Source organism: Mus caroli, unplaced genomic scaffold, assembly GCF_978045245.1.
Source record: "Mus caroli unplaced genomic scaffold, Mus_caroli_1 scaffold_13, whole genome shotgun sequence".
In the NCBI taxonomy this organism is placed as follows: Eukaryota; Metazoa; Chordata; class Mammalia; order Rodentia; family Muridae; genus Mus; species Mus caroli.
Genome location: NW_028227268.1, coordinates 50,485,689 through 50,512,317, shown reverse-complemented (window position 1 = coordinate 50,512,317; position 26,629 = coordinate 50,485,689). Strand labels below are relative to the sequence as shown.

Genomic DNA, 26,629 nt, shown 5'->3' with positions numbered 1-26,629 from the left:
CGTATATTGAACCATCCCTGCATCCCTGGGATGAAACCTACTTGGTCAGGATGGATGATTGTTTTGATGTGTTCTTGGATTCGGTTAGCAAGAACTTTATTGAGGATTTTTGCATCAATATTCATAAGGGATATTGGTCTGAAGTTTTCTATCTTTGTTGGGTCTTTTTGTGGTTTAGGTATCAGAGTAATTGTGGCTTCATAGAATGAGTTGGGTAGAGTACCTTCTGTTTCTATTTTGTGGAATAGTTTGTGAAGAACTGGGATTAGATCTTCTTTGAAGGTCTGATAGAACTCTGCACTAAACCCATCTGGTCCTGGGCTTTTTTTAGTTGGGAGACTATTAATGACTGCTTCTATTTCTTTGGGGGATATAGGGCTGTTTAGATCATTAACCTGATCTTGATTCAACTTTGGTACCTGGTATCTGTCTAGGAACTTCTCCATTTCATCCAGGTTCTCCAGTTTTGTTGAGTATAGCCTTTGGTAGAAGGATCTGATGGTGTTTTGGATGTCTTCAGGATCTGTTGTTATGTCTCCTTTTTCATTTCTGATATTGTTAATTAGGATGCTTTCCCTGTGCCCTCTAGTGAGTCTGGCTAAGGGTTTATCTATCTTGTTGATTTTCTCAAAGAACCAGCTCCTTGATTGGTTGATTCTTTGAATAGTTTTTCTTGTTTCCACTTGGTTGATTTCGCCCCTGAGTTTGATTATTTCCTGCCGTCTACTCCTCTTGGGTGAATTTGCTTCCTTTTGTTCTAGTGCTTTTAGGTATGCTGTCAAGCTGCTAATGTGTGCTCTCTCTAGTTTCCTTTTGGAGGCACTCAGAGCTATGAGTTTTCCTCTTAGCAATGCTTTCATTGCGTCCCATAAGTTTGGGTATGTTGTGGCTTCATTTTCATTGAACTCTAAAAAGTCCTTAATTTCTTTCTTTATTCCTTCCTTGACCAAGGTATCATTGAGAAGAGTGTTGTTCAGTTTCCACGTGAAGGTTGGCTTTCTATTATTTATTTTGTTATTGAAGATCAGCCTTAGTCCATGGTGATCTGATAGGATGCATGGGACAATTTCAATATTTTTGTATCTGTTGAGGCCTGTTTTGTGACCAATTATGTGGTCAATTTTGGAGAAGGTACCATGAGGTGCTGAGAAGAAGGTATATCCTTTTGTTTTAGGATAGAATGTTCTGTAGATATCTGCCAGATCCATTTGATTCATAATTTCTCTTAGTTTCTCTGTGTCCCTGTTTAGTTTCTGTTTCCATGATCTGTCCATTGGTGAAAGTGGTGTGTTGAAGTCTCCCACTATTATTGTATGAGGTGCAATGTGTGCTTTGAGATTTACTAAAGTTTCTTTAATGAATGTGGCTGCCTTTGTATTTGGAGCATAGATATTCAGGATTGATAGTTCCTCTTGGAGGATTTTACCTTTGATGAGTATGAAGTGTCCCTCCCTGTCTTTTTTAATGACTTTGGGTTGGAAGTCAATCTTATCAGATATTAGAATGGCTACTCCAGCTTGTTTCTTCATACCATTTGCTTGGAAAATTGTTTTCCAGCCTTTCATTCTGAGGTAGTGTCTATCTTTTTCTCTGAGATGAGTTTCCTGTAAGCAGCAAAATGTTGGGTCTTGTTTGTGTAGCCAGTTTGTTAGTCTATGTCTTTTTATCGGGGAGTTGAGTCCATTGATATTAAGAGAAATTAAGGAAAAGTAATTGTTGTTTCCTGTTATTTTTGTTGTTAAAGTTGGCATTCTGTTCTTGTGGCTGTCTTCTTTTAGGTTTGTTGAGGGATTACCTTCTTGTTGTTTCTAGGGCGTGGTTCCTGTCCTTGTATTGGTTTTTTTCTGTTATTATCCTTTGAAGGGCTGGATTCGTGGAGAGATAATGTGTGAATTTGGTTTTGTCGTGGAATACTTTGGTTTCTCCATCTATGTTAATTGAGAGTTTGGCTGGGTATAGTAGCCTGGGCTGGAATTTGTGTTCTTTTAGTGTCTGTATAACATCCGTCCAGGATCTTCTGGCTTTCATAGTCTCTGGTGAAAAATCTGGTGTAATTCTGATAGGCTTGCCTTTATACGTTACTTGGCCTTTTTCCCTTACTGCTTTTAGTATTCTATCTTTATTTAGAGCATTTGTTGTTCTGATTATTATGTGTCGGGAGGTATTTCTTTTCTGGTCCAGTCTATTTGGAGTTCTGTAGGCTTCTTGTATGTTCATGGGCATCTCTTTCTTTAGATTTGGGAAGTTTTCTTCTATAATTTTGTTGAAGATGTTTGCTGGTCCTTTGAGTTGAAAATCTTCATTCTCATCCACTCCTATTATCCGTAGGTTTGGTCTTCTCATTGTGTCCTGTATTTCTTGGATGTTTTGAGTTAGGATCTTTTTGCATTTTACATTTTCCTTGATTGTTGTGCCGATGTTCTCTATGGAATCTTCTGCACCTGAGATTCTCTCTTCCATCTCTTGTATTCTGTTGCTGATGCTGGTATCTATGGTTCCAGATTTCTTTCCTAGGGTTTCTATCTCCAGTGTTGCCTCATTTTGGGTTTTCTTTATTGTGTCTACTTCCCTTTTTAGGTCTAGTATGGTTTTGTTCATTTCCATCATCTGTTTGGATGTGTTTTCCTGTTTTTCATTAAGGACTTCTACCTGTTTGATTATGTTATCCTGTTTTTCTTTAAGAATTTGTAACTCTTTAGCAGTGTTCTCCTGCAATTCTTTAAGGGATTTTTGTGCTTCCTCTTTAATGTCTTCTATCTGTTTAGAAGTGTTCTCCTGTATTTCTTTAAGTGTGTTATTAAAGTCCTTCTTGAAGTCCTCTACCATCATCAGGAGATATGCTTTTAGATCCGTGTCTAGCTTTTCCGGTGTGTTGGGGTGCCCTGGACTGGGCGAAGTGGGAGTGCTGGGTTCTGATGATGGTGAGTGGTCTTGGTTTCTGTTAGTAAGATTATTACGTTTACCTTTCGCCATCTGGTAATCTCTGGGGTTAGTTGTTGTCGTTGTCACTGTTTAAAGATTGGAGCAGAAGCTGTGTTCCACTCACCAGCAGTCTCAAAATCCTGTGGCGGGGGTCGTGGGTAGCTGGCAGTACCCCGGTGCTGGTCCAGCCGGAAGAGGCCTGTGGTCCTACTCAGGCCGGTTTTCTGCTTCCCTAACTAATGCAGTCTCAGGTCCCGCGCGCAATTGGATTGGAGCAGAAGCTGTGTTCCACTCTCCAGAAGTCTTAAGATCCTGTGGCGGGTGTTGTGGGTAGCTGGCAAGTGTCAGCCGACCCTGCGCCCTAGCTACCCCGGTGCTTTTCTGAGGGGAAGAGGCTTGTGGCCCTATGTAGGCCGGATTTCTCTCTCCCCAACCAGAGCAGTCTCAGGTCCCGCGTGATTGGACTGGAGCAGAAGCTGTGTTCCACTCACCAGCAGTCTCAAAATCCTGTGGCGGGGGTCGTGGGTAGCTGGCGGGTGTCAGCCGACCCTGCGCTCTAGCTACCCCGGTGCTGATCTGGCCGGATGAGGTCCCAGTTTTTATAGGCCCTCAGTGGGGAAAGGAGAAGGGGGAGAGTAGGGGATTTCCAGATCTAAACAATGTCTATTCTCAAGAAATGGGTATGGGAGGGGTACAAGGAAAGAGTCTGGTGCAGGTGTAGCAACTCAGGATTGGCCGGGCTGTGGTTGCTGGGGAGATTTTCTGACTCTTTCTCGGCAACCAATATCACAAACACCTGGCAATGGGATTCATCAGTGGGCACACACATGAGTCAAGGAACGGTCAAAACATTGGCAGACACACAGGTTCAAGGAGTGGCCAGAGCATTGTGCACCTCTATTTTTCTAAATCAGTAAAGCTAGTTCTGCTAACACTGACGTCTATCTTGCCAATTTCAGGGCTTCTGTGTCCTTTTACATTCTGTCAGGATCTTTCAAGAGCAACAAGTGCTCTTAACTGCTAAGCCATCGCTCCAGCCCCTGTACCTACTACTTTTTACAAAAATTAACATATGCTTGGCCAAGCGTGGAGTTGCAAGCCTTGAATCCCAGCACTCTGGAAGCAGATGCAGTCAGATCTCTGTGTACATATCAGCCTGGTCTACAGAGTGAGTTACAGGACAGCCAAAATTACACCGAGAAACCTGTATTGGAAAAAAAAATCTTTATTATTCGTTATTATTGCCAGGCATGGTGTTTTACCTTTAGTCCCAGCACTCGGGAGGCAGAGGCTTCTGGAAGTCTCTGAGTTCGAGGCCAGCCTGGTCTATAGAGCAAGTTCCAGGACACCCCGAGCTTCCCTTTCTACAAAACAAAAACCAAAAAAACAAAAATAATTATTTTTAGAGATAAGATAATACAGACTATATAAATGTGATATTATGTAATGTTTTAGATACATGTATGCATTATACAATGTTTAAATGAGGGTAGAAATCTTTTTCTCCACAAACATTCTTTGTCATGAAAACATTCAAATCCAGCCGGGAGTGGTGGCGCACGCCTTTAATCCCAGCACTTGGGAGGCAGAGGCAGGCAGATTTCTGATTTCAAGGCCAGCCTGGTCTACAAAGTGAGTTCCAGGACAGCCAGGGCTAGAGAAACCCTGTCTCAAAACCCATCCCCCCCAAAAAAAACCCAAAAAACAAAATAAAAAAAAATTCAAATCCTTCTAGCTTTGAAATGAAGTCATACACATCTGTAATCCTAGCACTGAAGTTGAGGCAGGAGGATCTCAAGCTAGAGAACAGGCTGGGCTACATAAAAAAGACTGTCTAAAAAAAAAAATCAATTCATGCACACATAATTAGTGGTATAGTACATGGTTGTTACCAACAGTTATCCTGCTGTGCAGTTGCACACTTGAGCTTTTGGGCCAGTTTTAGCTATAAACACATCACCTACTGACCAGCTATTCTATTCTACTCTCAACTTCTATGAGATATGGCCGATGCTAGTGCAGAAAATGAGGTTTTCATAAAACACAAAGTACATGCAGAAAAACATACATAGATGTGCCACTTGATCCGTGTTCACAGTGGGCACACCCATGAGACCAACACCCTCATTAACAGATGTCAGCTGGGAGCCCACCAAGCTGACAACCAGGATGAAAGATTCTTCCAAGGTGAAAATGTGACACATCAGAAGCTGTCAGGGTCAGCACCCAGAGCCAGCACATGCCTATGATCCCAGCACTCAGAAAGCAGAGAGGCAGGTGGGTCTGAGATCGAGACTGGCATATTCTACAGAGTGAATTTTAGGATAGACAGGGCTACTACAGAGAAATTCTGTCTCAAAAAAACCAAAACAAGAAGAAAGAAATCACTGTAACAAATATGTCTAATAGGAAAGTCCAGGCCCTCTTCTCTAAAGGACCTGCTTTCATATGACATTTGGATATTAACTTTTCATTTGTCACTCACATCTTGATATTAAACTTTTAATTGAGCCAGGGATGGTGATGCTTGCCTATGATCCCAGCACTGAGGTAGCGAGGGTAGGAGAATTAGAAATTCAAGGTCATATTCCTCCCTCAGCTATGTGAGGAGTCTGTGGGCAGCCTGGGCTACATAAAACCCTGTCTCAAAACAAACGAGCAAAGGACCATTGAGATGGCTCAGTGGGTAGGGAAGCTCACTGTCAAGCCTGACCATGCTTGGTCCCCTGGATCCGGATGGTAGGAGAAAACCAACTGCCACACGCTGTCCTCTGATTTCCACATGCATGCTATGACACTCATGTGCCACACACCACACATACAAACACACACACAAGAAAGAAATGTAATAAAAAAAAATAAAGGCAGGCATGGTGGCACACACCTTTAATCTCAGGACTCAGAAGACAAAGGCAGACAGATTTCTGAGTTTAAGGCCAATGATTTAGTATACATAGCGAGACCTTGTCCCAAACAAACAAAACTCAAAAAGATCTTTTAGTTTTACTAATAAACATTAGTGGTACTTTTTTTGTTGTTGTTGGTTTTTTTTCGAGACAGGGTTTCTCTGTGTAGCCCTGGCTGTCCTGGAACTCACTCTGTAGACCAGGCTGGCCTCGAACTCAAAAATCCACCTGCCTCTGCCTCCCGAGTGCTGGGATTAAAGGCGTGTGCCACCACTGCCCGGCTAGTGGTACTTTAAAAAAAAAAAAAAAAAAGACAGCTAGGTGTGGTGTCCCATGCCTTTAATGCCATCAATGGGAGGCAGAAGCAGACAGATTTCTGGAAGTTCAAGGCCAGCCTGGTCTACAGAGTGAGTCCAGGACAGACAGCTCTATCTTAGACCCAGCTCAAAAAAAAAAAAAAGAAAAAGAAAAAAAAGAAAGGAAGGAAGGAAGGAAGAAAGGAAGAAAGAAAGAAAGAAAGAAAGAAAGAAAGAAAGAAAGAAAGAAAGAAAGAGAGGTTGCAATCTTTAGCCAGGCGGTGATGTCGCATGCCTTTAATCCCAGCACTCGGGAGGCAGAGGCAGGTGGATTTCTGAGTTCGAGGCCAGCCTGGTCTACAAAGTGAGTTCCAGGACAGCCAGGGCTATACAGAGAAACCCTGTCTTGAAAAAGAAAGAAAGAAAGAAAGAAAGAAAGAAAGAAAGAAAGAAAGAAAGAAAGAAAGAAAGAAGGAAGGAAGGAAGGAAGGAAGGAAGGAAGGAAGGAAGGAAGGAAGGAAGGAAAAAAAAAGGAAAGGTAGGAGAGAAAGGTAAACAAGACTTTTCTGGCTTCTTCCCAGATGCCCTGTCTGTTCCGCACTCCAGCTGCGTTCTGACTCTAAACGCTAACCGGTCTTACCTTGTTCTGAGCCTTGCTTAAGACACACAATGTGTGCCGTTTCCTGCCTGGCCTCTTTCACTCCCCATGTTCCCTCTGATTCATGTACAATATTACACATAATTGTCTCTTGTTCATTCTTTCTGCTGCAGATACCCCAGTGCCTGAATAATGGCTTGCACCGTTTTTCCTGACAATGGTGTTAGCATAGTTTCCAATGTGGGACTGTTGCAAATAGCACTGCTTTGCCCAGGAACAGGTCCTTGATGTGAATGCCAGGAAGAAGGTTGGAACCGTGTTTTCCAGACTGTTTTCCCACAGAGGTCTCTGACTCCGCCTTCTGGACAAAAGCCACATGACACATCCAGGGATGGCCCTCAGCACCCAAGCTGTTCGCCAGATCTCATAGTAGCCCAAGATTGGACCATGACCCTCCCTGGAAGCCACACCCCCTGACAATATAACCTGGTTGGTGGTGCTAAGCCACACCCAGGCTACCCTTTGTAACCATCGCTCTAATTCATGTCCATGGTTCCTAGAGACCTGAGTAGCTTTGGGATCTCAAAGGTAAAGAGAGGCTCCACTCACCCCACCTCTTAGTCTATAGCTATAGTGTTGGGCTCCTCCTAGACCTGTATAAATTGTGACTCCTGTATGGCAGCCGCTTGGGGAACCTTTATAAGAGCCCTGAGTCCTAATGAGGCAGGCTCATAGCAGCCTTCCCAGCCCCGCCCTGCCCAGACCTGTTCTCTGTTTCACCACCTCCATTCCCCAAGGCCACCCAGCACCAGCCACAACCTGCTTGCTTGCCTATCTGGCAGTGTCAACTGTCAGGGCTCTCGGCAAAGATCTGGGGTAGCACGGGCCATGGATGCCACCACAGGGCCTGTGCACTATCACAAGCTGCAACTCTGGGAGCCTGGCATGGAGTCAGAGGAGGAGGAGGAAGAGGAAGAGATAGCAGAGCCACTGGTCCTCTCCCTAAGGAGACTCCAAAATACCCCCCGGTGAGTCAGCAAGGGCCTGGGGACCTCCATAACTCAGGCTGGACGGCTGGCAAGGTCCTCTCTCTGGAATCCCTAAGCTGGGTCAGGCAATCTCACACTTGGCTGAGCATCAGGGACTTTCTAGATGAGTTTGGGAGGAGGGGAGCTCTAGGCTGCAGATCCAACTTGGGACTGAGCCAGTCAGTCAGAGGAAGGTCTGTGTATCTTAAGAGAAGACATCTTAGACATCTGTATCAAGCTGGACCCTATCCTGCCCCAGCTCTCCCAGCCTCACCCCAGCTCCATACCATAGCACCTGCTGGACGGGTTGGGACCGGGCAACACCTGGATGAACCCTGATCCTCAACCTCCTCTCCCCATGTGCCAAGCCCCTTCCAGGTCTCCCTCTGACTGACTGGCCACCCCTGCCTCCTCCAGCTCTTCTGGTTAGACACTCTCTCCAAGCCAGCCTCAGTTTCTCCAACTTTTTCCTACCTCTGTGTCTTTGCCAATGCAGTGCCCTGGGCTCGCTCTCTCTCTCTCTCTCTCTCTCTCTCTCCAATTTATACTCTTGCAAAATCAAACCTTTGGGGGAAACATTCCTTGGGTCTTCTTGGGGTTCCTGGGTGCTCCTTTACCCCATCCCTGGCTCAGGACTCCCCTTTCTGCAGGAACGAGGTTGGTGGGTTGCCAGGAGCCTGGGCCCGCCTGCTGGCAGGCTTGCTGCTGCTGGCTGTTAGCAGCTCTCTGGCTCTGAGACAGCTACACAGTAGGGACAGCCCAAGAGGAAACTTGGGCTCTGTAGCCCCTCCAGCCAGCAGACACTCCCATCGCCCTGGTGTGTACCACCACAGCGCCATTATCAGCCCTGCAGGTCAGTGTTTGGGAAGGGGCTAGGGGTCAGTGGTCCAGGGCACCTCCCCATCACACACAGACCTTTCCTTACTGCAGCCACATGTTCCCAACTGGGCCAAGAGTTGCTTGTCGCGGGGGGCAATGTCGTGGATGCTGGAGTTGGAGCAGCTTTGTGTCTGGCGGTGGTACATCCTCATGCAACAGGTTTAGGTCAGTGTGATCTGTGGGCCCTTAACCTCAGAGCTTCTAACCTGGGGCCTAGTTAGTGACCTGGAACTCATTCGGGTAGTCAATGGTCATTACCCCAAGACTAGCTAGTGAGAAGGACATGGGATCTGAGCACTAGGCCTAGTCTTGAGTAACCTTTGACCCTGGTCAGCAACTCTTGATTTCAGGCTTAGTCAGTGACCTCTATTGCAAGCAAGACAGTGATTCTCTACCTGGGACCACTGGAGGATCTTGATCCCAATTCTGGCCAGTGCCTCTGATCCCCGTGTGACCTCTGTCTCCCAACAGGTGCCACATTCTGGGGTCTCTTCTACAATAGCTCTTCAGGAAACTCAACTGCCCTGACAGCAGGCCCAACCCAACTCCTGGCCCCTGGCCTGGGGCTGCCCATGGGTCTGCCTGCTCTGCATTTGCTTCATGCCCACTTCGGCCGCCTGCCCTGGCCACACCTGCTGACTAAGCCTGCCATGCTGGCTGAAAAGGGCTTTGAGGTAGATGCACCCCTGGCAAGCGCACTAGCCGTCCAGGGCACAAAGGGACTCTGTCCATTGTTTTGCCATACCAATGGAACCCCACTGGGCCTTGGGGCTCAGGCCACCAACCCCAACCTGGCAGCTGTATTACGCAGCGCAGCCCTGGCCTCCAGCCCAGATCTCACTGGGAAGGCCTTGCTGAACCTGCTGGTCAGAGACCTGGGGTTAGAGTTACCTTCTGCTCAGCCCATGCCTTCCTTAGAGCCTGCACTGCAGCTTCTTCTGCCTCAGGGGGTCCTGTTCACGACTCCTGGTCCCTCAGCAGGCCCAGAACTTGTGGAACTGCTAGAGTCTACTCTTCACTCCAGGACACCCAGCTCTGCTCCCTGCCCACCGTTCCTGCAAACTGCTGAAACCCCAGTGAGCAGTGCCCTGGCCACCGTGGACAGCAACGGCTCCATGCTCCTCCTCATCTCCTCAATCAACAGCTCCTTTGGTTCTGGACATCTGTCCCCAAGTACTGGTGTTCTGCTCAGCAACCTGGAAGCCAGCCTTGCACCTAGTGCCTGGGCCTGTCCACTCATCCTTCGTGACAACCTGGATGACACAGAAGCCGATATGTTGGGGCTGGTGGCTTCAGGGATCTCCAGAGGGGCCAAAGCCATGTCTTGCACCTTGCTCAATCGTCTGGCAACACTCCAAATCCCACAGCAGCCCCAGCATCAAAGACCCACAGAGAGCCCTGGCATATGTGGCCAAGGGGCCCTACTGCAGGTGGTAGTCCATGCAGAACACGCCCATGTCTCCAGTGTCCCCAGTGGCTGCTGCCCCTTTCAGGGGTATTAACAGAGGGGCAGAGGTGTCTGGAACTTGAGTGCCAGACAGAGAAGGCCTAGCAGCAATGAATGTATGAAGAGAATGTATCTGTGAGGTATTTGCTGCTCCATCACATCAAACCTCCATCCGAATCTGTTACCTGGCTCTGGCTCCGGCTCCGGCTCCGGCTCCGGCTCCGGCTCCGGCTCCGGCTCCGGCTCCGGCTCCGGTTCTGGCTCTGGCATCCAGGGCTGGTCCAACCACATTTCCTGGTACCCACACTGATGGAATTTCTGACTTTTCTATCAAATAAAGACCTAGAAGGTGATGAAAGAGAGTCTGAGTGCAACTCACCTTTGGGAAAGCCCAGTGGGAGGTCACCGGCCCTGACTGAGTCTTTGGGCAGGGTGGGTAGCTCCATCTTCCACTGGACCATTCCCTGCTGATCTTTATCAATTGGACTGGAAGCTAATAAAGTTCAAATCTTCCGGGGACAAAGTGACATCTGTGCTCTTTGGCTAACTTTCCTGTTAACCTTTGCAGCACAGATGATGAACGCCAGACACAGGGGGAGGAGCCTGGGTCTGTCTCTTTCGGCTTCCCCTGCTCCAGCCACCTTCTGCTTTCTGGGGTTCCGTCTGCGTAAGGTAAATCTCTTAGTTTCACGTGTAGAACAGATGGCAGAGCAGAGAAGGGTTGGGGAAATGAGTAGGAGGTGCCCCTGGGTACAGAAGGGCTGGAACTGGGTTGTTTCTGACCTCTGAGATCTCTTGAATACAACCCTTTAGAAATAGTCAGGCCAAGGGCAAGGACACCCAGTAGCACTTCCCCTACCTGAGAGAGAGAAAGGAAATTCTTATTTAAGGGTTTGAACCAGGCGTGGTGGCGCACACCTTTAATCCCAGCACTCGGGAGGCAGAGGCAGACGGATTTCTGAGTTCGAGGCCAGCCTGGTCTACAAAGTGAGTGCCAGGACAGCCAGGGCTACACAGAGAAACCCTGTCCCCCCCCCCCCCAAAAAAGATGCTTTTATCTTCTGTGTGTGTGAACGTCACATATGCACATGTCCCACATGCTTCTTCTGTCTGAGGTTAGAGGAGGGCTTTGGATCCCCTGTAACTGGGGTTACAGATGGCAGCTACTATATGGGTGCTGGGAACTAACTGAACCTTGATCCTCTGCAATAGTAGTAAGTGATTTTTTTGTTTGTTTGGTTTTGTTTTGTTTTTTTCCAGACAAGGTTTCTCTGTGTAGTCCTGGCTGTCCTGGAGCTCACTCTGTAGACCAAGCTGGCCTTGAACTCAGAAACCTGCCTGCCTCTGCCTTCCAAGTGCTGGGTTTAAAGGCGTGCGCCACACTGCCCCGTTTAGTAAGTGCTTTTCACTAACAGGCCATATCCCTTGTCTCTATACTTTTGTTTTTTAAGGCAGAGTCTCCCTGTGTAATCCAGTCTGGCCCAGGCACTGGGATTACAGGATCACCAACACACACAGCTGTTTTGTTGGCTTGGGGATCAAATTTAGAGCACTGATGTGCTTGGCTGGTGTTCTATTACCATACCATATCCCCAAACCCAAGCTAGCAGAACTCTTAATTGTACCATCTCCACCTCTCTCTCAAACAAAACATTGCTAGGCGCAATGATTCCACCATCTATCCAACTATTTTAGCTTTTAGCCTGGTGTCCTTTCTAGCAAATCATCTCCTTGACCCAGGTCATCACCTACCTTGACATTTGCCATAGGTTAGCCAAGGCCTTACTCCAGCATAATTCACTGCCTCTGTACTCACAGCCACATGCTCTCAGCTAACAGTTGACCTTTTAAAAATGTAAATCAGATGTAAATCCTCCCTGCACTCTCTGAAGAAATTCTGAACTCTTGAGCCTGGCCCTGGGTTCTATATAACCTTGCTCCTGGCACCTGCATCCTCCTCCTCATCTTACTGACCTCATTCCCATAAGAGATGAGTGGCCTTTGTAGAAGAAATGTCCTTGGCCTGCTCTTTTGCCTGCTCTTAGATTTTTGCCCTGGGGGACAACAGAGCCCATCTTGTCCCTCAGCTGTCAGCTCACATGTCAGTCTTGTCATGGTCTCTTAAATAGTATCTTAGAATCTATAGAATTTTCCCTTTAATTTTTAACAGGCGATGTTTTCTCGTTTTTTAACATTTAAAAGGCTCCCTCTGCTCCCTACATTCCTTATTTTCCTCATAACTATCGTTTAAAATGTATTTGGCTACTCGTTCATCAACCATCTCTTCCCACTAGAAAGGAAGTCCACAGAAGCCGCGGCTTTGTTCGGATGCACACAATAAAAGCGGAATAGCTGCTGCACCTATGTCTCGGACTAGATCGCGAGCAGACCTGGGTCTGGGAAGAGATCATACTACGGCTTTTTCCTGGATTTGTTTGCACCGCCGGTCGTCAGAAACTCCTCCAGGTTAAAGGAAGAGATCCAAGCAGCAGTTTCTGAACACACGCGCCTGTGAGCAGAACACTCTGCTCCACCCACAGCCACATGAGAAAGGCGAGGTCCTTCGGGAGCCACTGCCAACCTGCTAGGCCCCGCCCTTAATCGGACGTCCCAGTGCGCAGGCGCCGAGACCTGACCTGGAAGTGACTGTCTTCTGAGCCCACGTGTTTGGCTCAGTATGGCGGAGATGAAGAGCCCCACGAAAGCTGAGCCTGCGACTCCCGCAGAAGCGGCGCAAGGCGACCGCCACAGCCTGCTGGAGCACAGCCGCGAGTTCTTAGACTTCTTCTGGGACATCGCGAAGCCGGATCAGGAAACGCGGCTCCGGGCCACGGAGAAGTTGTTGGAGTACTTGCGCACAAGGCCGAGTGTATGATGGAGGGGCCCAGGCCCATCGTGGCTCTGGATGCAAGGGGGAGGGGTGGGCCCTTCAGATCACTGTTGAACACGTGGGATGTTCTTGGTTCCGTAGGATTCGGAGATGAAATATGCCCTGAAGCGCCTAATCACTGGACTTGGGGTGGGCCGAGAAGCTGCTAGGCCCTGCTACAGCCTGGCGCTGGCACAGGTGAGGCGGTGTGTCTGGCAAGGGCACAATCTCGCTGGGCAAAGGTGGCGTCTTAAGGGTAGGGGGCACCGCCGCTGCGGGGTAAGGAGAAATCCGAGATGCTTCAGAGGGGATGCAGGCATCCTTACATGGGTGGGAGGAAGTGCCGAAACATGGCCTATGTACAACAAAGTCCAGGCAGGTGGGAGAGTTGAACACGTTTTCTTTCTGATACACGTGTATCAGCTACACGAGTATTAGCTACAGTTACTGGAAGTAGTGAGCTTTGAGGTTGGCTTCTGTAAGGTTGGGGAGCCGCCTCCAGGTTAGGAAGGCAACTGATGACAGACCACGTAGAAATTTGTACAGCAAAAAGCAATGAAGACTAACCAGCCTCAAGGCAACTCAGAACAGGATCTTTGGATGGGATGGGTTTTTCCAAGAGGTACAGAAGCAGCCTAGGCCTTCTGAAGCCTTGATGGAGGTGGGGCTATGTAAGATGTGGTCCCTTGAAAGCAGTAGCACTTGTGAGGGATGGGAGGAGCGACCAAGATTATATTGGGGAAAGCTGAAGGAGGGAAATGGACTTGGTCTGGTTTGTTGTCCCTGGGCCACTCCTGAGCTCTTTCTGGTCTTGCCTGGTAGCTGTTGCAGTCTTTTGAAGACATCCCATTGTGTGACATCCTGGATCAGATACAAGAAAAATATAATCTACAAGCCATGAACAAGGTGCGTGAGATTCCCAGACAGACAACCTGCTCCCGAACAGCTATGGGAGGGACCCTCTTCACCTGTGTTTTCAATCCTTTTCTAGGCACTGATGAGACCTATTCTCTTTGCAAACCTGTTTGGAGTGCTAGCCCTCTTTCAGTCAGGCCGCCTAGTGAAGGTAAGAGCTTTGGGTACGGGGGCACAGGGACTGGTTTAGGGCTGGAGGGGGACAGACGGTAACAGACCCTGCTCTTCACCTTTTGCTCTCTGTGGATACCAGGACAAAGAGGCCCTGATGAAGTCTGTGCAATTGCTGAAGACCCTGTCCCAACACCACAACCACTTACAGGTTCAGCCAGTAAAGGCTCTGGTGGACATCCTCTCTGAGGTAGAGAATCACAGATCATGCTGTCTGATTTGGGGAACGTTCAAAAGATTTGGGTAGGAACATGATGAGGACAGATGGTTTGACCATGCAACTGTTAGGAGGAGGTTGTTTGTTTGTTTGTTTGTTTGTTTGTTTGTTTGTTTTTCCTCTCTCACCAACTATCTAAAATCTGCCTTGTCTTTCAGGGTCTCAGCACATGTCCACTCAGTTAGGTGGTTCAGATATTCCATAGCCCTCTCTGATGGCCTTTGTGTGGCTAGTGTGGGTCTGGAACAGTGCTTGTCAATGCCTGAGTATGTAGAAGGCAATCTGAGTACATTTGCCATAGCTGGTTTGGTCAAGCCTGGGTCTGTTTGTATCTAGAATCATTTGCCACTGTCTCATCCCTGATTTGTCCTTTCGGCACAAATGGAGACAGACCAGAATTTAAGTTGCAGCTTCCCACGTAGGGCTCTAGATGAAACTGGCTACTCCTCTTACAAAACAAAAAGAGGTATAGTTTTAAATATAGGCCCCAGGCCAGTTAGTCATCAATACAATGCTGGGGTCTGCTGCTTGGCAAGTCGACTGACTAGTGGTATATCCGAAGCCCACGGGTAGAACAAGACCCACCCTTTCCACCTGTACCCCCGCTCCAGGTCCCAGAGTCCATGTTCCAGGAGATCCTGCCAAAGGTCCTCAAGGGTAACATGAAAGTGATCCTCCGCTCGCCCAAGTACTTGGAGCTCTTCCTCCTGGCTAAGCAGAGGGTGCCGACAAAGCTCGAGTCACTCATGGGCTCGGTTGACCTGTTCTCAGAAGACAACATTCCCAGGTTTGAGGAGATTGTGGGTGGGTTCTCACTGGGGGTGTCCTGCACTCTAGTCCTCCGGGTAACGTTTACTGAATCTCCTCTGCCTTCTAGTCTGGTGAACATCCTGAAGGTGGCCGCCAAGTCTGTCAAGAAGGAGCACAAGCTGCCTAATGTGGCTCTGGACCTGCTCCGCCTTGCGCTCAAGGAGAACAGATTTGAACTGTTCTGGAAGAAGGTTTTGGAGGAGGGGCTGCTGAAGAATCCGTCCTACACATCCAGGTGTGTGACACTGGTCTTCCCTCTCCAGCCTGGGTGGGACCTGATCAAGTGCAGGGCCTCTGACCAGGCGCTGCCCCAACTCTCCTTAGCTACATGTGCTTCCGCCTACTGGGTGCATCTCTGCCACTTCTGTCAGAGGAGCAGTTGCAGTTGGTAATGCGAGGAGACTTGATCCGCCATTTTGGGGAGAACATGGTTACTTCTAAGGTAGGTGTCGTCTTCCCATGTGGTTCAGTGCTGCCTGCAGGGCCAGGGCAGGGGTTCTTCCTCTGAAGATCTGGTAGGGGAGGACTTGGCCAGTAATCAGGCCCTTTTGTCCTGAGGCCGCTCACCAGCAGGCCCAGCCAGCTGTCTATTTGGAACGCTGCTGGGGGCTCACATTGAGGGGAGTGGTTATTGACCCCGGTGTGTTCTGCATTTTGTGCCTAGCACCTGTAAGACAGTGATAGTGGGGGGCCCTATACAGACGGTTGTCAGAGAGCACATGGGTTTTGATGGCACGGGTAGGTACTGATCTGTCAGGACTTGAGCCTAGGTTCCCATCATGCCAGTCAAACTAGGAGAACATCTTGTCCGCAATCTTGGAGGAAGAATGGGAACCTTCTTGTGCTGGGCATGAGCTAAGGAATCAAGGATAGATCTTGATGGAGCTATGGCAAAGTTAGGTTCAGCCCTGCTGTGTGACTGGAGTGGGGAAGTCCTGGGTTTAGTCTCTAGAGACAAAGGCGGTGCCTGCCTCTTCACTCTGATAACCCAAACTCATGCTCATCTCTTGCAGCCCCAAAACCTATTTAAGATCATCCCAGAGATAAGTGTATACGTGGATACCTTCCTAGAGGGGTGCCAGGATGACCCTAAGCGGCAGTTGACTATGATGGTGGCCTTTACAACCATTACCAATCAAGGTCTCCCTGTCATGCCTACCTTCTGGCGTGTCACGCGGTATTTGAATGCTGAAGCCCTGCAGAGCTATGTGGCCTGGTTGCGGGACATGTTCCTGCAGCCTGACCTGGACTCCTTGGTTGACTTCAGCACTACCAACCAGAAGAAAACTCAGGACACCTCGTTGAATGTGTGAGTAGCACTTGTCAGGAGCTTTGAGGAGCCCAAAGCTTTGAGTGCCGTGGCTTCAAACTAGAGGTAGGAGAGGAGGAAAGTTAACCCTTGGTTGTGGCCTTGGTTTCTTCTGACAAGAGATCGGGGCAGGGTGTGGGTGATCCTAGGGCAAAGGAGTACCCTGTTTCTGAGGTCACTTACATGGCCTCCGCTTCCAGGCCTGAGCGAACTGTATTCCGGCTCCGGAAGTGGATCATCCACCGCCTGGTCAGCCTTGTGGATCATCTGCATCTGGAGAAGGATGAAGCTGTGATTGAGCAAATAGCCAGGTGTGTGAGGGACACTCTGTGGGTGGCATGACTACAAAACTAGGTCCCTTGCCTGGTCCTTGTTTGGGTTCCCCTAGAGCCAGAAGCCTTCAGGTTACGTTGTTGGCATGCAGCAGGGTATCTACTGGGTATGTGATCCTATGAAGGAAAGAGATGAGGAAAGTGTACAGGTGTGGGGCCCCAAGGGTTCAGACTCGATCTATGGGTTCTGTAGCAAGCCTCTGCCCACAGTAGCCAGCGTATGTTGGCTCCAGAGGAGCAGCTCTGGCTCCTCCACTGGATCTCAGGTGGCCTGCTTATGTTCAGAGGGTCAAACCAGAGAAGTGGCCCTTGCATGGTCCAGCAAGGGCGCCTCCCCATGCCGCTGCTGACTTGCTCGCAGGTTTTGCTTGTTCCATGCCTTCTTTAAGACGAAGAAGGCTACGCCCCAGATCCCAGAGACGAAGCAGCACTTCTCCTTCCCTTTGGACGACCGCAACCGTGGGGTCTTTGTCAGTGCCTTCTTCAGGTAGGTCTGGGCTACCCAGGAGATGGGGACACTTGTTTTTTTCTGAACTGTGAACAAGGTCAGCAGGCCTGGGATTGGGGCGGGGTGAACCCCAGGGCAGTTGGAGGGGTTGGGTGTGCTAATGCTGGCTTGTGAAACCTCCCTCCCTCTTACCCAGCCTACTGCAGACTCTCAGTGTGAAGTTCAGGCAGACACCAGACCTAGCTGAAAATGGGAAGCCTTGGACTTACCGCCTGGTTCAGTTGGCAGACATGCTGTTGAACCATAACCGCAATGTAACCAGTGTGACATCCTTGACAACACAGCAGCGTCAGGCCTGGGACCAGTGAGAGCATGGGATTTCTGGGGGTGGAGGAGGGTACCCTGTCTGTCTGCCAGTGGTGTCTGCAAATGTGCCCCTGTCCTAACCCCCCCCCCCGCCCCCCAGGATGATGAGTACTCTGAAGGAACTAGAGGCCCGCTCCTCTGAGACCAGGGCCATTGCCTTCCAGCACCTGCTGCTTCTGGTGGGCCTCCACATCTTCAAGGTATTGTCGTCTATAGAGAAAGGCACTGTGGGGCTCCCCCAACTCAGTGGCTTTGGGGGGCAGTGGGACATGGAGGTTGAAATTGAATTTCCTAAGTCAATTCAGTCCTGCATGAAAGTTACAGCCCAAGGGGAAAAACTCTGTTCCATCTGTGTGAGCACCAGCCACCATCCCAGGCTTTCCCTAGAGGGCTGCCCTGTGCTTGCTGGGTACCAGAAACTTTGCTTTGGGCCACACCTCCAGTGACTGAGATTGGTAGTCCCACGGTCCCTTCTAGATGTGATTTACTGATTGGAAGTTAAGGGTATGAGTGAAAGTGCTGCCCCCTGCAGGAGGGAGGCCAGTTTGACACACAGGACACTTGTCTGTTTAGTAGCCATTTAGAAATGGGGCCCAGGCACTTTATATGTAACTTGGGGCTTCCAGCCCCAAGCAAGGGACAGTCAGGCCTGAGGCTAGTAATGTTCCCCAGTAAAGGCTCTAGCCTACCAGCTTCCCAATATATCACATTCTGCCATTTGCATTGCCCTCCAGAGCCACCATACTGTCTCCCTCTGTTGGTCAACTAACATTTTAAAATTTATTTTGTGGATGAGTACAAGGTTAGCCCAACATTGTGGGGCTTGGATTTGCTAGTCGTGTGGTCTTGGATGTCCTTTTCAGCCTTAACTGTGGGTGCTGGTAGGGAACTTAGGCACTATGGTCTCGTTAATATACACAGGCTGTGAAAAGGCTCTTGGGGGTACACATTTTGCATTGTAAGGGTGACCTGCCAGGCATACCTAAGTACTCTAGTTTCAGTTCCTCTCTGATGTCTGCTTTGTCCTGCCCATAGTCCCCTGCAGAAAGCTGTGATGTCCTAGGAGACATTCAGACTTGCATCAAGAAAAGCATGGAGCAGAATCCCCGCCGATCACGCTCTAGAGCCAAAGGTGTGTCATTGCTCCTCGGCAGGCTAGATAACCAGGCTGTCTGTATCCTGCTCAGCCTAAATCTGCTTTCCCTCCTGTAGCCTCCCAGGAGCCAGTGTGGGTGGAGGTGATGGTGGAGATCTTGCTGTCCTTGCTGGCTCAACCCAGCAACTTGATGCGCCAGGTGGTCCGGAGTGTATTTGGTCATATCTGTCCCCACCTTACTCCACGTGGTCTGCAGCTAATCCTGGCTGTGAGTTGGGGCCTTTGGAGAAATAGATTGTAAGATGGGGTCTACTGATATGTGGGAGTCTGTGATGTCTTCTATCTTCTGTACCTCTGCACATGCTACATGCCACCCTCCCCAGGCCATCCCCTCAGGCTGGTCAGGGACACTCCTCTTTTCCTCCCTGGGGTGGTGGGGGCCTTTGGCCAACATAGAAGAGACTTTCAGGGGTGACCCAAGGAGAGTATGAAGTCGGGGCAGCAAGTACAGTGGTGGTCTGGGACTTCTCCTCAGGTGCTCAGCCCTGTGACAAATGAGGATGAGGATGACAACGTGGTGGTCACTGACACTGATGAGAAGCAGCTGCAGCATGGAGAGGTACTCACCAGAGGGCGCAAGGTAGGGCGGGTATCTGGAGATAGTCTCTTAGTGTCATCAAAAAGGTGTCTTCCCTCCTCCCACCCATAGGACGAAGACTCGGATAATGAGGACAATAAGAACTCAGAGAGTGATGTGGACAGTGAGGATGGGGAAGAAAGTGAAGAGGAGGACCGTGACAAAGATGTGGACCCGGGCTTCCGTCAACAGTTGATGGAAGTGTTAAAAGCTGGGAATGCGCTGGTGAGCAGGACCCAGGGGAGGGAGAGAGAGGGTTTGTCCAGCCATTTAAGGGTCGGCTGATGGCTCTGCTTCTGTGTCTCAGGGTGGAGTGGACAATGAGGAGGAGGAGGAGCTTGGGGATGAGGCCATGATGGCCCTGGACCAGAACCTGGCCAGCCTATTTAAAGAGCAGAAGATGCGCATCCAGGCCCGGAATGAGGAGAAAAACAAGCTACAGAAGGAGAAGAAGCTCCGACGGGACTTCCAAATCAGGGTGGGTGTGCAGGTAGTTGCCAGGCACCCTGAGCTGCTCCTGCCTCTCCCATGTTTCTGCATGAGCTGACTCTCAGCCTTTTGGCCGCAGGTACTAGACCTGATTGAGGTGCTGGTGACCAAGCATCCTGAGCACCCCCTGATCCTGGAACTACTTGAGCCAATGCTGAACATGATTCAGCACAGCATACGCAGCAAAGGCTCCACCAAGCAGGAGCAGGACCTCCTGCACAAGACCGCCCGCATCTTCATGTGAGTGCACACGAGTTACCCACCCCTAGGTTCTCATGCTTGCGGCTTCTTGTGCATAGAGGAGAGGTCCCACCCCAGCCATCACTGTTAGAACAGCTGGGGATTCTGACAAGCCCACTCTGTTCCTGTCTCTGAGGACATAGAACTTCGTCTTACTTTACAGAGGTCAGAAGCCACTGTCCCACAAGACAGATACACATAGGAGAGGTGGGGCACTTTAGAGGCTCAAGTTTCTGTACATCTCTAATCTGGTTTCCTAACTTAGCAACGTGACTTGGGGCTGCTCTTTGCTGTACATGACAGAGCAAAGTAGAGAGACACCTTTTGACCAGCTTTGCCTTTCCTGCCCATAGGCACCACCTGTGTCGTGCCCGCCGCTACTGCCACGAGGTGGGGCCGCGTGCAGAGGCTCTGCATGCTCAGGTGGAGAGGTTTGTGCAGCAGGCTGGCAGCCAGGCTGATGCCTCTGTCGCCCTGTACTACTTCAATGCCTCTCTGTACCTGCTGCGAGTCCTCAAGGGCAACACCAATAAGAGGCACCAAGATAGTCAGAAGTTACACGGAGCTGACACCGGACCTGAGCCCAAGGACTCAGAGGTGAGCCAGGGTCAGCCCTTGCTCAAGACTCTCCCTCAGCCTTCTTCCTGCTCCCAGTCTCACCCCAGCTCTCTCACCAGGACCAGACTGCTAACTGCTTAGACTTGGACTTTGTGACCCGGGTGTATTCAGCATCATTGGAATCTCTTTTGACCAAGCGTAACAGCTCACTTACGGTCCCCATGTTCCTCAGCCTCTTCTCCAGATACCCAGTAAGTACAGGAGCTAGCCTGTCTATTGGGAACTCTACCTAGCCCAGTCCCCAGCTAATGGCCTCTTGTCCTTCCCCAATCCCTAGGTGATCTGTAAGAACCTGCTTCCCATCCTGGTTCAGCATGTGGCTGGCCCATCTCGGCCCCGCCATCAGGTAAGGGTCTGTCAGAAACACCTGTACAATCTTCTCACTTAAGAGGCCTGCTTTACTGACCTTGGATGTGCTCATGCTGTAACTCATGATTGGCACAGAGGAACCTTGCTCTCTGGCCTGCATAAGAGGGTTTCCCTTGTTGGCTTAGATGCCAGGGCTATCAGACAGGCTAGAGGGAGATCAACATGAGGTCGATCTTGCTTCTATCCAGTTGGGACCACTGCCTCTCCAGGCCTCGGCAACCCTTTTCCCACTTCAGAAGAGAGAAATTGATGATTGTAAGGCCTAGCACAAGCAGCCTTCTCTAAGTTTGTGTGAGTTCCTGAGTCTTGACCTGACATACTGGGGTTCCTGCTGACTACATTCGCCTTGATGCAGGCCCAGACATGCCTGATGCTCCAGAAGACTCTGTCTGCACGGGATCTGAGAGTCTGTTTTGAGGATCCTGAGTGGGAGCAGCTGATTACCCAACTCTTGGGAAAGGCCACCCAGGTAATAGCTGTGAAGCCCCCACCCATGAACTCGTCCCAGGTTTCTGGTAACCAGATTGCTTGGAACGCATTTCCTCCTCCTGGGCCACTGTTAGGTGTAGAAAGGCCTTGGGCTGTTCTCAGGGGTGCCTCAGTGTTGGCCTTCCTCTGTAGACCCTGCAGACTCTTGGGGAGGCACAGAGCAAGGGGGAGCACCAGAGGGAGCTATCCATCTTGGAGCTGCTGAACACTCTCTTGAGGACAGTCAATCACGAGGTAAGGCAGCTGCCCGATAATCAGTGCCCTAGGTGGAATGGGCAGCAGTTCTGACAGTAGTCCTCCCGGGGGAGGGAGGATCACAGGAGGAGTGTGGCCTGGGAGCCACATGAAGGTTCCAAGGGGAGGAATCTGGCCTTTTAAAAGATTAAATGCTACTGGACCTGGTAGATTGGGAGGGAAGCTGTGTCACTGTGTGCCAGAAAGAAAACTGAGATGTTAGTAATCAGTGAGAGGGGCTAGAAATGAGGCTCAGAATAGAGGGGCAAGAGTTACTCATGAGCAGTCAGGATAGAGGGCCAGAAGGCCACTGGAGATGGGCAGGTGGCTAAAGAACTATAAAAGCAGAGATACAGGACCCTGGCTATGGAATGGGAGTCAGTGCTAGTGGTCCTTACTTCCTCCACAACCAAGGGACTAGTGATGTAAGGACAGAAATGGTTAAAGGACTCAGGAGCCACTGGGAAGACCCAAATGCTGGCGAGAGGCCATGTCACCACCATTGCTACTCCAGCCTGCCTTTCCTCTGCAGAAGCTGTCTGTGGACCTCACTGCTCCCTTGGGCGTGCTTCAGAGCAAGCAACAGAAGCTGCAGCAAAGCCTGCAGCAGGGGAATCACTCGTCTGGCTCCAATCGCCTCTATGATCTCTACTGGCAGGCCATGAGGATGCTAGGAGTCCAGTATGTTCTGGGAAAGGGACCAGCATTGGGAGTGTGGCTAAAAGGACCCTCCCTCCAACCAATACTGCACACTCACACACACTCTGTTCTGTATCCTTCCTTACAGACGTCCGAAGTCAGAAAAGAAGAATGCCAAGGATATTCCTAGTGACACCCAGAGCCCCGTCAGCACAAAGCGGAAGAAAAAGGGATTCTTGCCAGAGACCAAGAAGCGAAAGAAACGTAAATCTGAGGGCACCACACCAGAAAAGAATGCTGCGTCACAGCAGGATGCAGTGACAGAGGGTGCCATGCCTGCTGCCACTGGTAAAGACCAGCACCCCAGCACAGGCAAGAAGAAAAGGAAGAGGGTAAAGGCCAGCACCCCATCCCAGGTGAATGGGATAACTGTGGCCAAGAGTCCGGCTCCCAGTAACCCCACCCTAAGCCCCAGCACCCCTGCCAAGACCCCAAAACTGCAGAAGAAAAAAGAGAAGCTGTCACAGGTGAATGGAGCCACTCCTGTGTCCCCCATAGAGCCTGAAAGCAAAAAGCATCATCAGGAGGCTCTTAGCACAAAGGAGGTCATAAGAAAGTCCCCACAGTCTGCCCTGCCAAAGAAAAGAGCAAGGCTGTCTCTGGTGAGCAGGAGCCCTAGCCTGTTACAGAGTGGGGTCAAGAGAAGGAGAGTGGCCAGCAGGAGAGTGCAGACCCCTTGAGTGTTATGGTCTGATTCCCTGCCCTAGAGACTCCTATTTTTTCACCAATATTTTAATAAACAACCCACGATGCTATATGACGCCAGTCTCTGACTCAACCTTCCAGGGTTAGGGCCCGTGTGCCCTTCCCTTCCCCAGGTTGTTCCACTGGAGAGCCACCAAAACATTTAAATAGGTTTATTTATTCATTTACAAGAGGAATATATATTTGGCTTCTCTCTTAAGACTTTGAGATTCACAATCAGCAGCTCTAAAAAATAAAGGAGCAGTTCAGCTTCCGGAAGGAAGAGGAGGCAACACTTGGACCTGGTTCTTGTACAACAAGAAAACATTGCTAGGGCCCCTGCCGGGGTTAGGGTGGGAGCCAGGCTGGTCTTTAGGGATAGCACCCTCTGCAAACCCACGCCCAAACCCCCAGGGTGCCCCAGAGTTTGGTGGGGTGGGTACCACTAACTAACACCACTGAAGCCACAGCAAGTGGGATACAGCCACAGGGACTGTTCTCCAAGCTGGTTCTGGAACTTTCCTGTAAGTTGCAATGGTACCCCAGGACCAGAGCCACCTTGGTTACAGCGTGCAAGGAGTGTAAAGCTGGGGATAAGTGCCCAGAGGTGACTAAGGTGGCTGCAGGGGAGTGAGGGGTTGTGTGTGTGTGGGAAGAGTGTGATCAAAGGCTGGGGTGAAGGCCTGGCCCCAGGAGAGTCAGTTGGGGTATGATACCTATAGGCACTGGTGGGCAATCTCCAGCAGTTTTATACCCTAGGCCAAGAAGTAGTGTGGGTAAGTCCTTTAGCATCTTATCTGACTCCTCATTAGAAAGAACTCTTGGGGCATCCTGTAGGATGAGGTGGCTTCTGGGGTACTGCAGGAGTTGGGGGGCTGGGGTAAGGAAAGGTTGTCAAGTTCTCAGCCTACCACCAGGGCCTTCACCGCCTAGTGCCGCAGCTTTCTTTAAGGGGGTGCTCCCACCTGAGAAAACCTCCAGGCAAAGAACTAGCTGAAGACAGCAGAGACAGTATCCTGGGAGACTGTCCCAGCCAGGAACACCCAGAAGTGGATACCCAGCTACATATGCCAGGCTGAATTTGCTGTTCCCAAGGTTAGAGCCTAACAGTGGGGAAGTGGTCCCCATACACCAGAGCCTTTGGCGGACCTCAGAACCGGAACTGAGGTCCTGAGACTTGAGCCATGTCTTCTGTGTATAGCCCAGGACCTGTTTCTTCAAAGCTGTGGAGTGTGCCTTGCATGGCACACAATGGAGGAAGCTCCAGCTCCTTGCTTCTACTGTCGAAGGAGGACGACAGTGGCTCCCTCAAGATCACATGAGCTAAGGGCAGGCCAGAATCTCCCCAAATGCCCGCTGCACGGTGGCTTCTATCTTGGCCCTCCAGGCCCCAGCCAGGGCTGGAGTTGTGTCCGACTGAGTGGTTCCAGCACACACAGCCTTCCAGGCTAACTGAGGACGCGGCTTCTTCTTGAAGATAGGGCCACTCAGTCCTGGCAGTCCTAGGCCAAAGAGGGTGGGTACCCAACTGTGAGTTACACAGGAAGCTTTGGGACCGTCCTGCCGGTCCAGGATGCTGGAGAACCTCTCCCAACCTAAACTGCAGTTCACTGCTGTCCCAGTGGCACCTGTGGGAAGGGGGTCAGGTCAGAGGTGGAACTTTGGGAATCGTTCCAAAGCTGGCTTCCTCAGCTTTCACCCGCCATTCCTGTGAACTTGGGGCTCCAACTCTTGTTTAACATTACCAGGAAGCTAAAGCTTTCAGGGCTAGGCCACTGGGAAGGTCAGAGAGCTACACCCTGACATGTCCAGGAGGATTTAGGAAGACAGCAGGACCTGGCAAGTTCCAGTGCTGACCTATGCTCCCGGCCCTTCCAGGGAGGGGATGGCACTGATTTACTGGAAGAAGGCAGCTCCCACAAATCCACAGATTCCATGTCAACATTTCAGAGGAAGAGGGCAGACCCAGGGCAGAGGGCGTGTGCTAGGGGAAGAGATGGTTTGGAAGGTGTTTTGTTCCCTGTTCCTTCAGGGCCACTCCTCCCACAGGAGTTTCCTGGCCTGCACTCACCACCTCAGACTTTCACGGATGCAGGCGGCATCACCAGCTGGTTCACCCTGAGGGAGAGACGGGCGGGGGTCAGGGTGGTACATCAGCGGGGACTGGGCCCAGGCACGGCTCTGGCACATCGAATCACTGGGGCCGGTAGACCGGAGGCGCTGGGCAGGGACCTCGTCAGCCCCAGGGGGGAGGTGGGAAAACCCAGGGGGGAGGGAGAAGAGAGAGAGAGAGGAATAGAGAAAAGAGGAGAAAGAAGTCAGAAAGTGAGAGAAGGGGATGGGTCTCCCAGCTCTAAAACCCTGAGAGGAACTCCAGAGAAAAACCCTTGTCTACAGCTACCACAAAAGGGCTTGGCATCTACTACCCTGGGCCACAGTGGGTTGGGCCTATAACATACTAGCTAGGGCCTGGGAAGACTGGGAGCCAAGTGTTATAAAGCTAGCTGGTCCTGGCCTCCAACAGGTCACCTAGCCCTGGAAGTACAGAGAAACTCACTATCCCCTCCACGCTAGGGTAAAAGCTGTCACAGTCCCTTGCTTCACAGTGTGCCCACCCCAACCCTACTCACTGCTGCTCAGCCTTGGCACGGTCGCTGAGGAAGAAGAGAGCAGTGGCAAGGAAGAACATGCCACCCAGGACCACGACAAAAGGGCACAGCATGAGGGCATAGCCCAGGCTCAGGAACTCCCAGAGCGGGGAGTCCTTGGTGCTCTGGCGGATTAGATCCGAGATCTGTGGAGATTGGGGTATGGGTGTCAGGATAGGACTATCTCCTGTGCCCCACACCAGGCCAGCCCCACCTCCAGCCACTCACAAAGCCAATGAGGTAGGGGCTTCCAGCGTCCCCCAGCAGGTGGGAGGTGAAGCTCTGCAGGGCCACAGCAGTGGCTCGCCGAGTGGGGATGACCACATACTGGAAGAGAAAGGGCAGGTCAGTGCTATAAGGTCCATGCACGAGGCTCATCCCTGTGGCTAGGACACTTCCGAAACCCCCACAGCCTCAGCTTCCTGTCCTGATATCTTCACTCCTCCCACCCAGGCCTGTACTTCCCTGCCCACCATGTAGGATTGGCAGCTCATCCCCAGCGATGGGAATCCGCACCTCCCTCCCTAGCACATTCAGCCATGAAGCACAATTTGGGTATCAGTTGGCATAGATCTTCAGGCCAGAGCTCTTGGAGCATGGAGGAGCTGAGTTCAAAGGCCTGGAGGTACTTTTTCTTTCTTTCCTGTTTAACCCGGGCTGAGCTCAGGTTGCTCTGCTCCTGGAGAGAACCTGTTCTGAGGGCTCACATGTGGAGGTGTGCAACTTCTAGACAGAGTTCCAGCTTCTAGGCTTCCTGCCTTTCCCTTCTACAAGCTAAACACCTGTCTTGGTTTCCTTCTTTGAGGACTCAGCAAGGATGAGGCTGACTGAGGTGGAGAGGTTATGAACTAGAATCCTACCCCCAAAGCACCTCTACTTGACACCGGCTAAGAACCACCAGGCCCCAGGTCGC

The 26,629-nt window shown here is 50.5% G+C and overlaps 3 protein-coding genes across 9 annotated transcripts in view; 2 read left to right on the top strand and 1 right to left on the bottom strand.

Moving 5' to 3' along the window:
• The first annotated feature begins 7,245 nt into the window (after positions 1-7,245).
• On the top strand, positions 7,246-10,434 carry Ggt6 (gamma-glutamyltransferase 6). 4 transcript variants are annotated; one of them, XM_021177252.3, is made up of 5 exons: positions 7,253-7,310; positions 7,520-7,750; positions 8,401-8,603; positions 8,681-8,794; positions 9,101-10,434. In XM_021177252.3, exons 2-5 carry the CDS (start codon positions 7,611-7,613, stop codon positions 10,129-10,131), a joined length of 1,488 nt encoding a protein of 495 aa, XP_021032911.1. In that variant the 5' UTR covers positions 7,253-7,310; positions 7,520-7,610; the 3' UTR covers positions 10,132-10,434. The 4 variants fall into 4 exon arrangements, with proteins under 4 accessions (XP_021032910.1, XP_021032912.1, XP_085685961.1 ...); XM_021177251.2 differs by having other exon boundaries at positions 7,246-7,750; XM_021177253.2 differs by lacking the exon at positions 8,681-8,794 and having other exon boundaries at positions 7,246-7,750.
• Positions 10,435-12,718: 2,284 nt separating this feature from the next.
• Positions 12,719-23,144, top strand: Mybbp1a (MYB binding protein 1a). Its single transcript, XM_021177879.3, has 26 exons — positions 12,719-12,945; positions 13,048-13,143; positions 13,768-13,851; positions 13,937-14,011; positions 14,114-14,221; positions 14,860-15,035; positions 15,126-15,293; positions 15,383-15,500; positions 16,072-16,367; positions 16,568-16,678; positions 17,061-17,186; positions 17,344-17,511; positions 17,614-17,713; positions 18,549-18,645; positions 18,726-18,877; positions 19,145-19,228; positions 19,319-19,471; positions 19,554-19,724; positions 19,815-19,975; positions 20,329-20,572; positions 20,653-20,784; positions 20,871-20,939; positions 21,318-21,431; positions 21,584-21,685; positions 22,218-22,366; positions 22,473-23,144. Exons 1-26 carry the CDS (start codon positions 12,754-12,756, stop codon positions 23,062-23,064), a joined length of 4,038 nt encoding a protein of 1,345 aa, XP_021033538.1. The 5' UTR covers positions 12,719-12,753; the 3' UTR covers positions 23,065-23,144.
• Positions 23,145-23,226: 82 nt separating this feature from the next.
• Positions 23,227-26,629, bottom strand: part of Spns2 (SPNS lysolipid transporter 2, sphingosine-1-phosphate) — a 38,702-nt gene continuing 35,299 nt past the window's right edge. For 2 of the 4 annotated variants that reach the window (XR_015045029.1, XR_015045028.1), the window contains exons 10-13: positions 25,945-26,043; positions 25,699-25,862; positions 25,140-25,300; positions 24,462-24,696 (exon numbers count right to left, since the gene is read on the bottom strand). Coding sequence is in view for 2 of the 4 variants with exons in the window: in XM_085829834.1 (XP_085685960.1) it covers positions 24,219-24,696; positions 25,140-25,345; positions 25,698-25,862; positions 25,945-26,043 (948 nt within the window). In the remaining 2 variants the exon portion in view is untranslated. Of the gene's footprint in view, positions 24,697-25,139; positions 25,346-25,697; positions 25,863-25,944; positions 26,044-26,629 lie in introns of all 4 variants that reach the window. The other 2 variants (XM_085829834.1, XM_021177881.2) reach the window with 2 other exon arrangements.

What these genes read in the sequence shown, in the direction of transcription:
- Ggt6 (XM_021177251.2), top strand. Translation starts at nt 7,611, where the DNA reads ATGGATGCCACCACAGGGCCTGTGCACTATCACAAGCTGCAACTCTGG. An exon ending in CGCCATTATCAGCCCTGCAG is followed by an intron (nt 8,604 to 8,680) that starts GTCAGTGTTTGG and finishes TCCTTACTGCAG; the next exon opens with CCACATGTTCCCAACTGGGC. An exon ending in TCCTCATGCAACAGGTTTAG is followed by an intron (nt 8,795 to 9,100) that starts GTCAGTGTGATC and finishes GTCTCCCAACAG; the next exon opens with GTGCCACATTCTGGGGTCTC.
- Mybbp1a (XM_021177879.3), top strand. Translation starts at nt 12,754, where the DNA reads ATGGCGGAGATGAAGAGCCCCACGAAAGCTGAGCCTGCGACTCCCGCA. An exon ending in GTCTGCAGCTAATCCTGGCT is followed by an intron (nt 18,878 to 19,144) that starts GTGAGTTGGGGC and finishes ACTTCTCCTCAG; the next exon opens with GTGCTCAGCCCTGTGACAAA. An exon ending in CTGAGCCCAAGGACTCAGAG is followed by an intron (nt 20,573 to 20,652) that starts GTGAGCCAGGGT and finishes CTCTCTCACCAG; the next exon opens with GACCAGACTGCTAACTGCTT.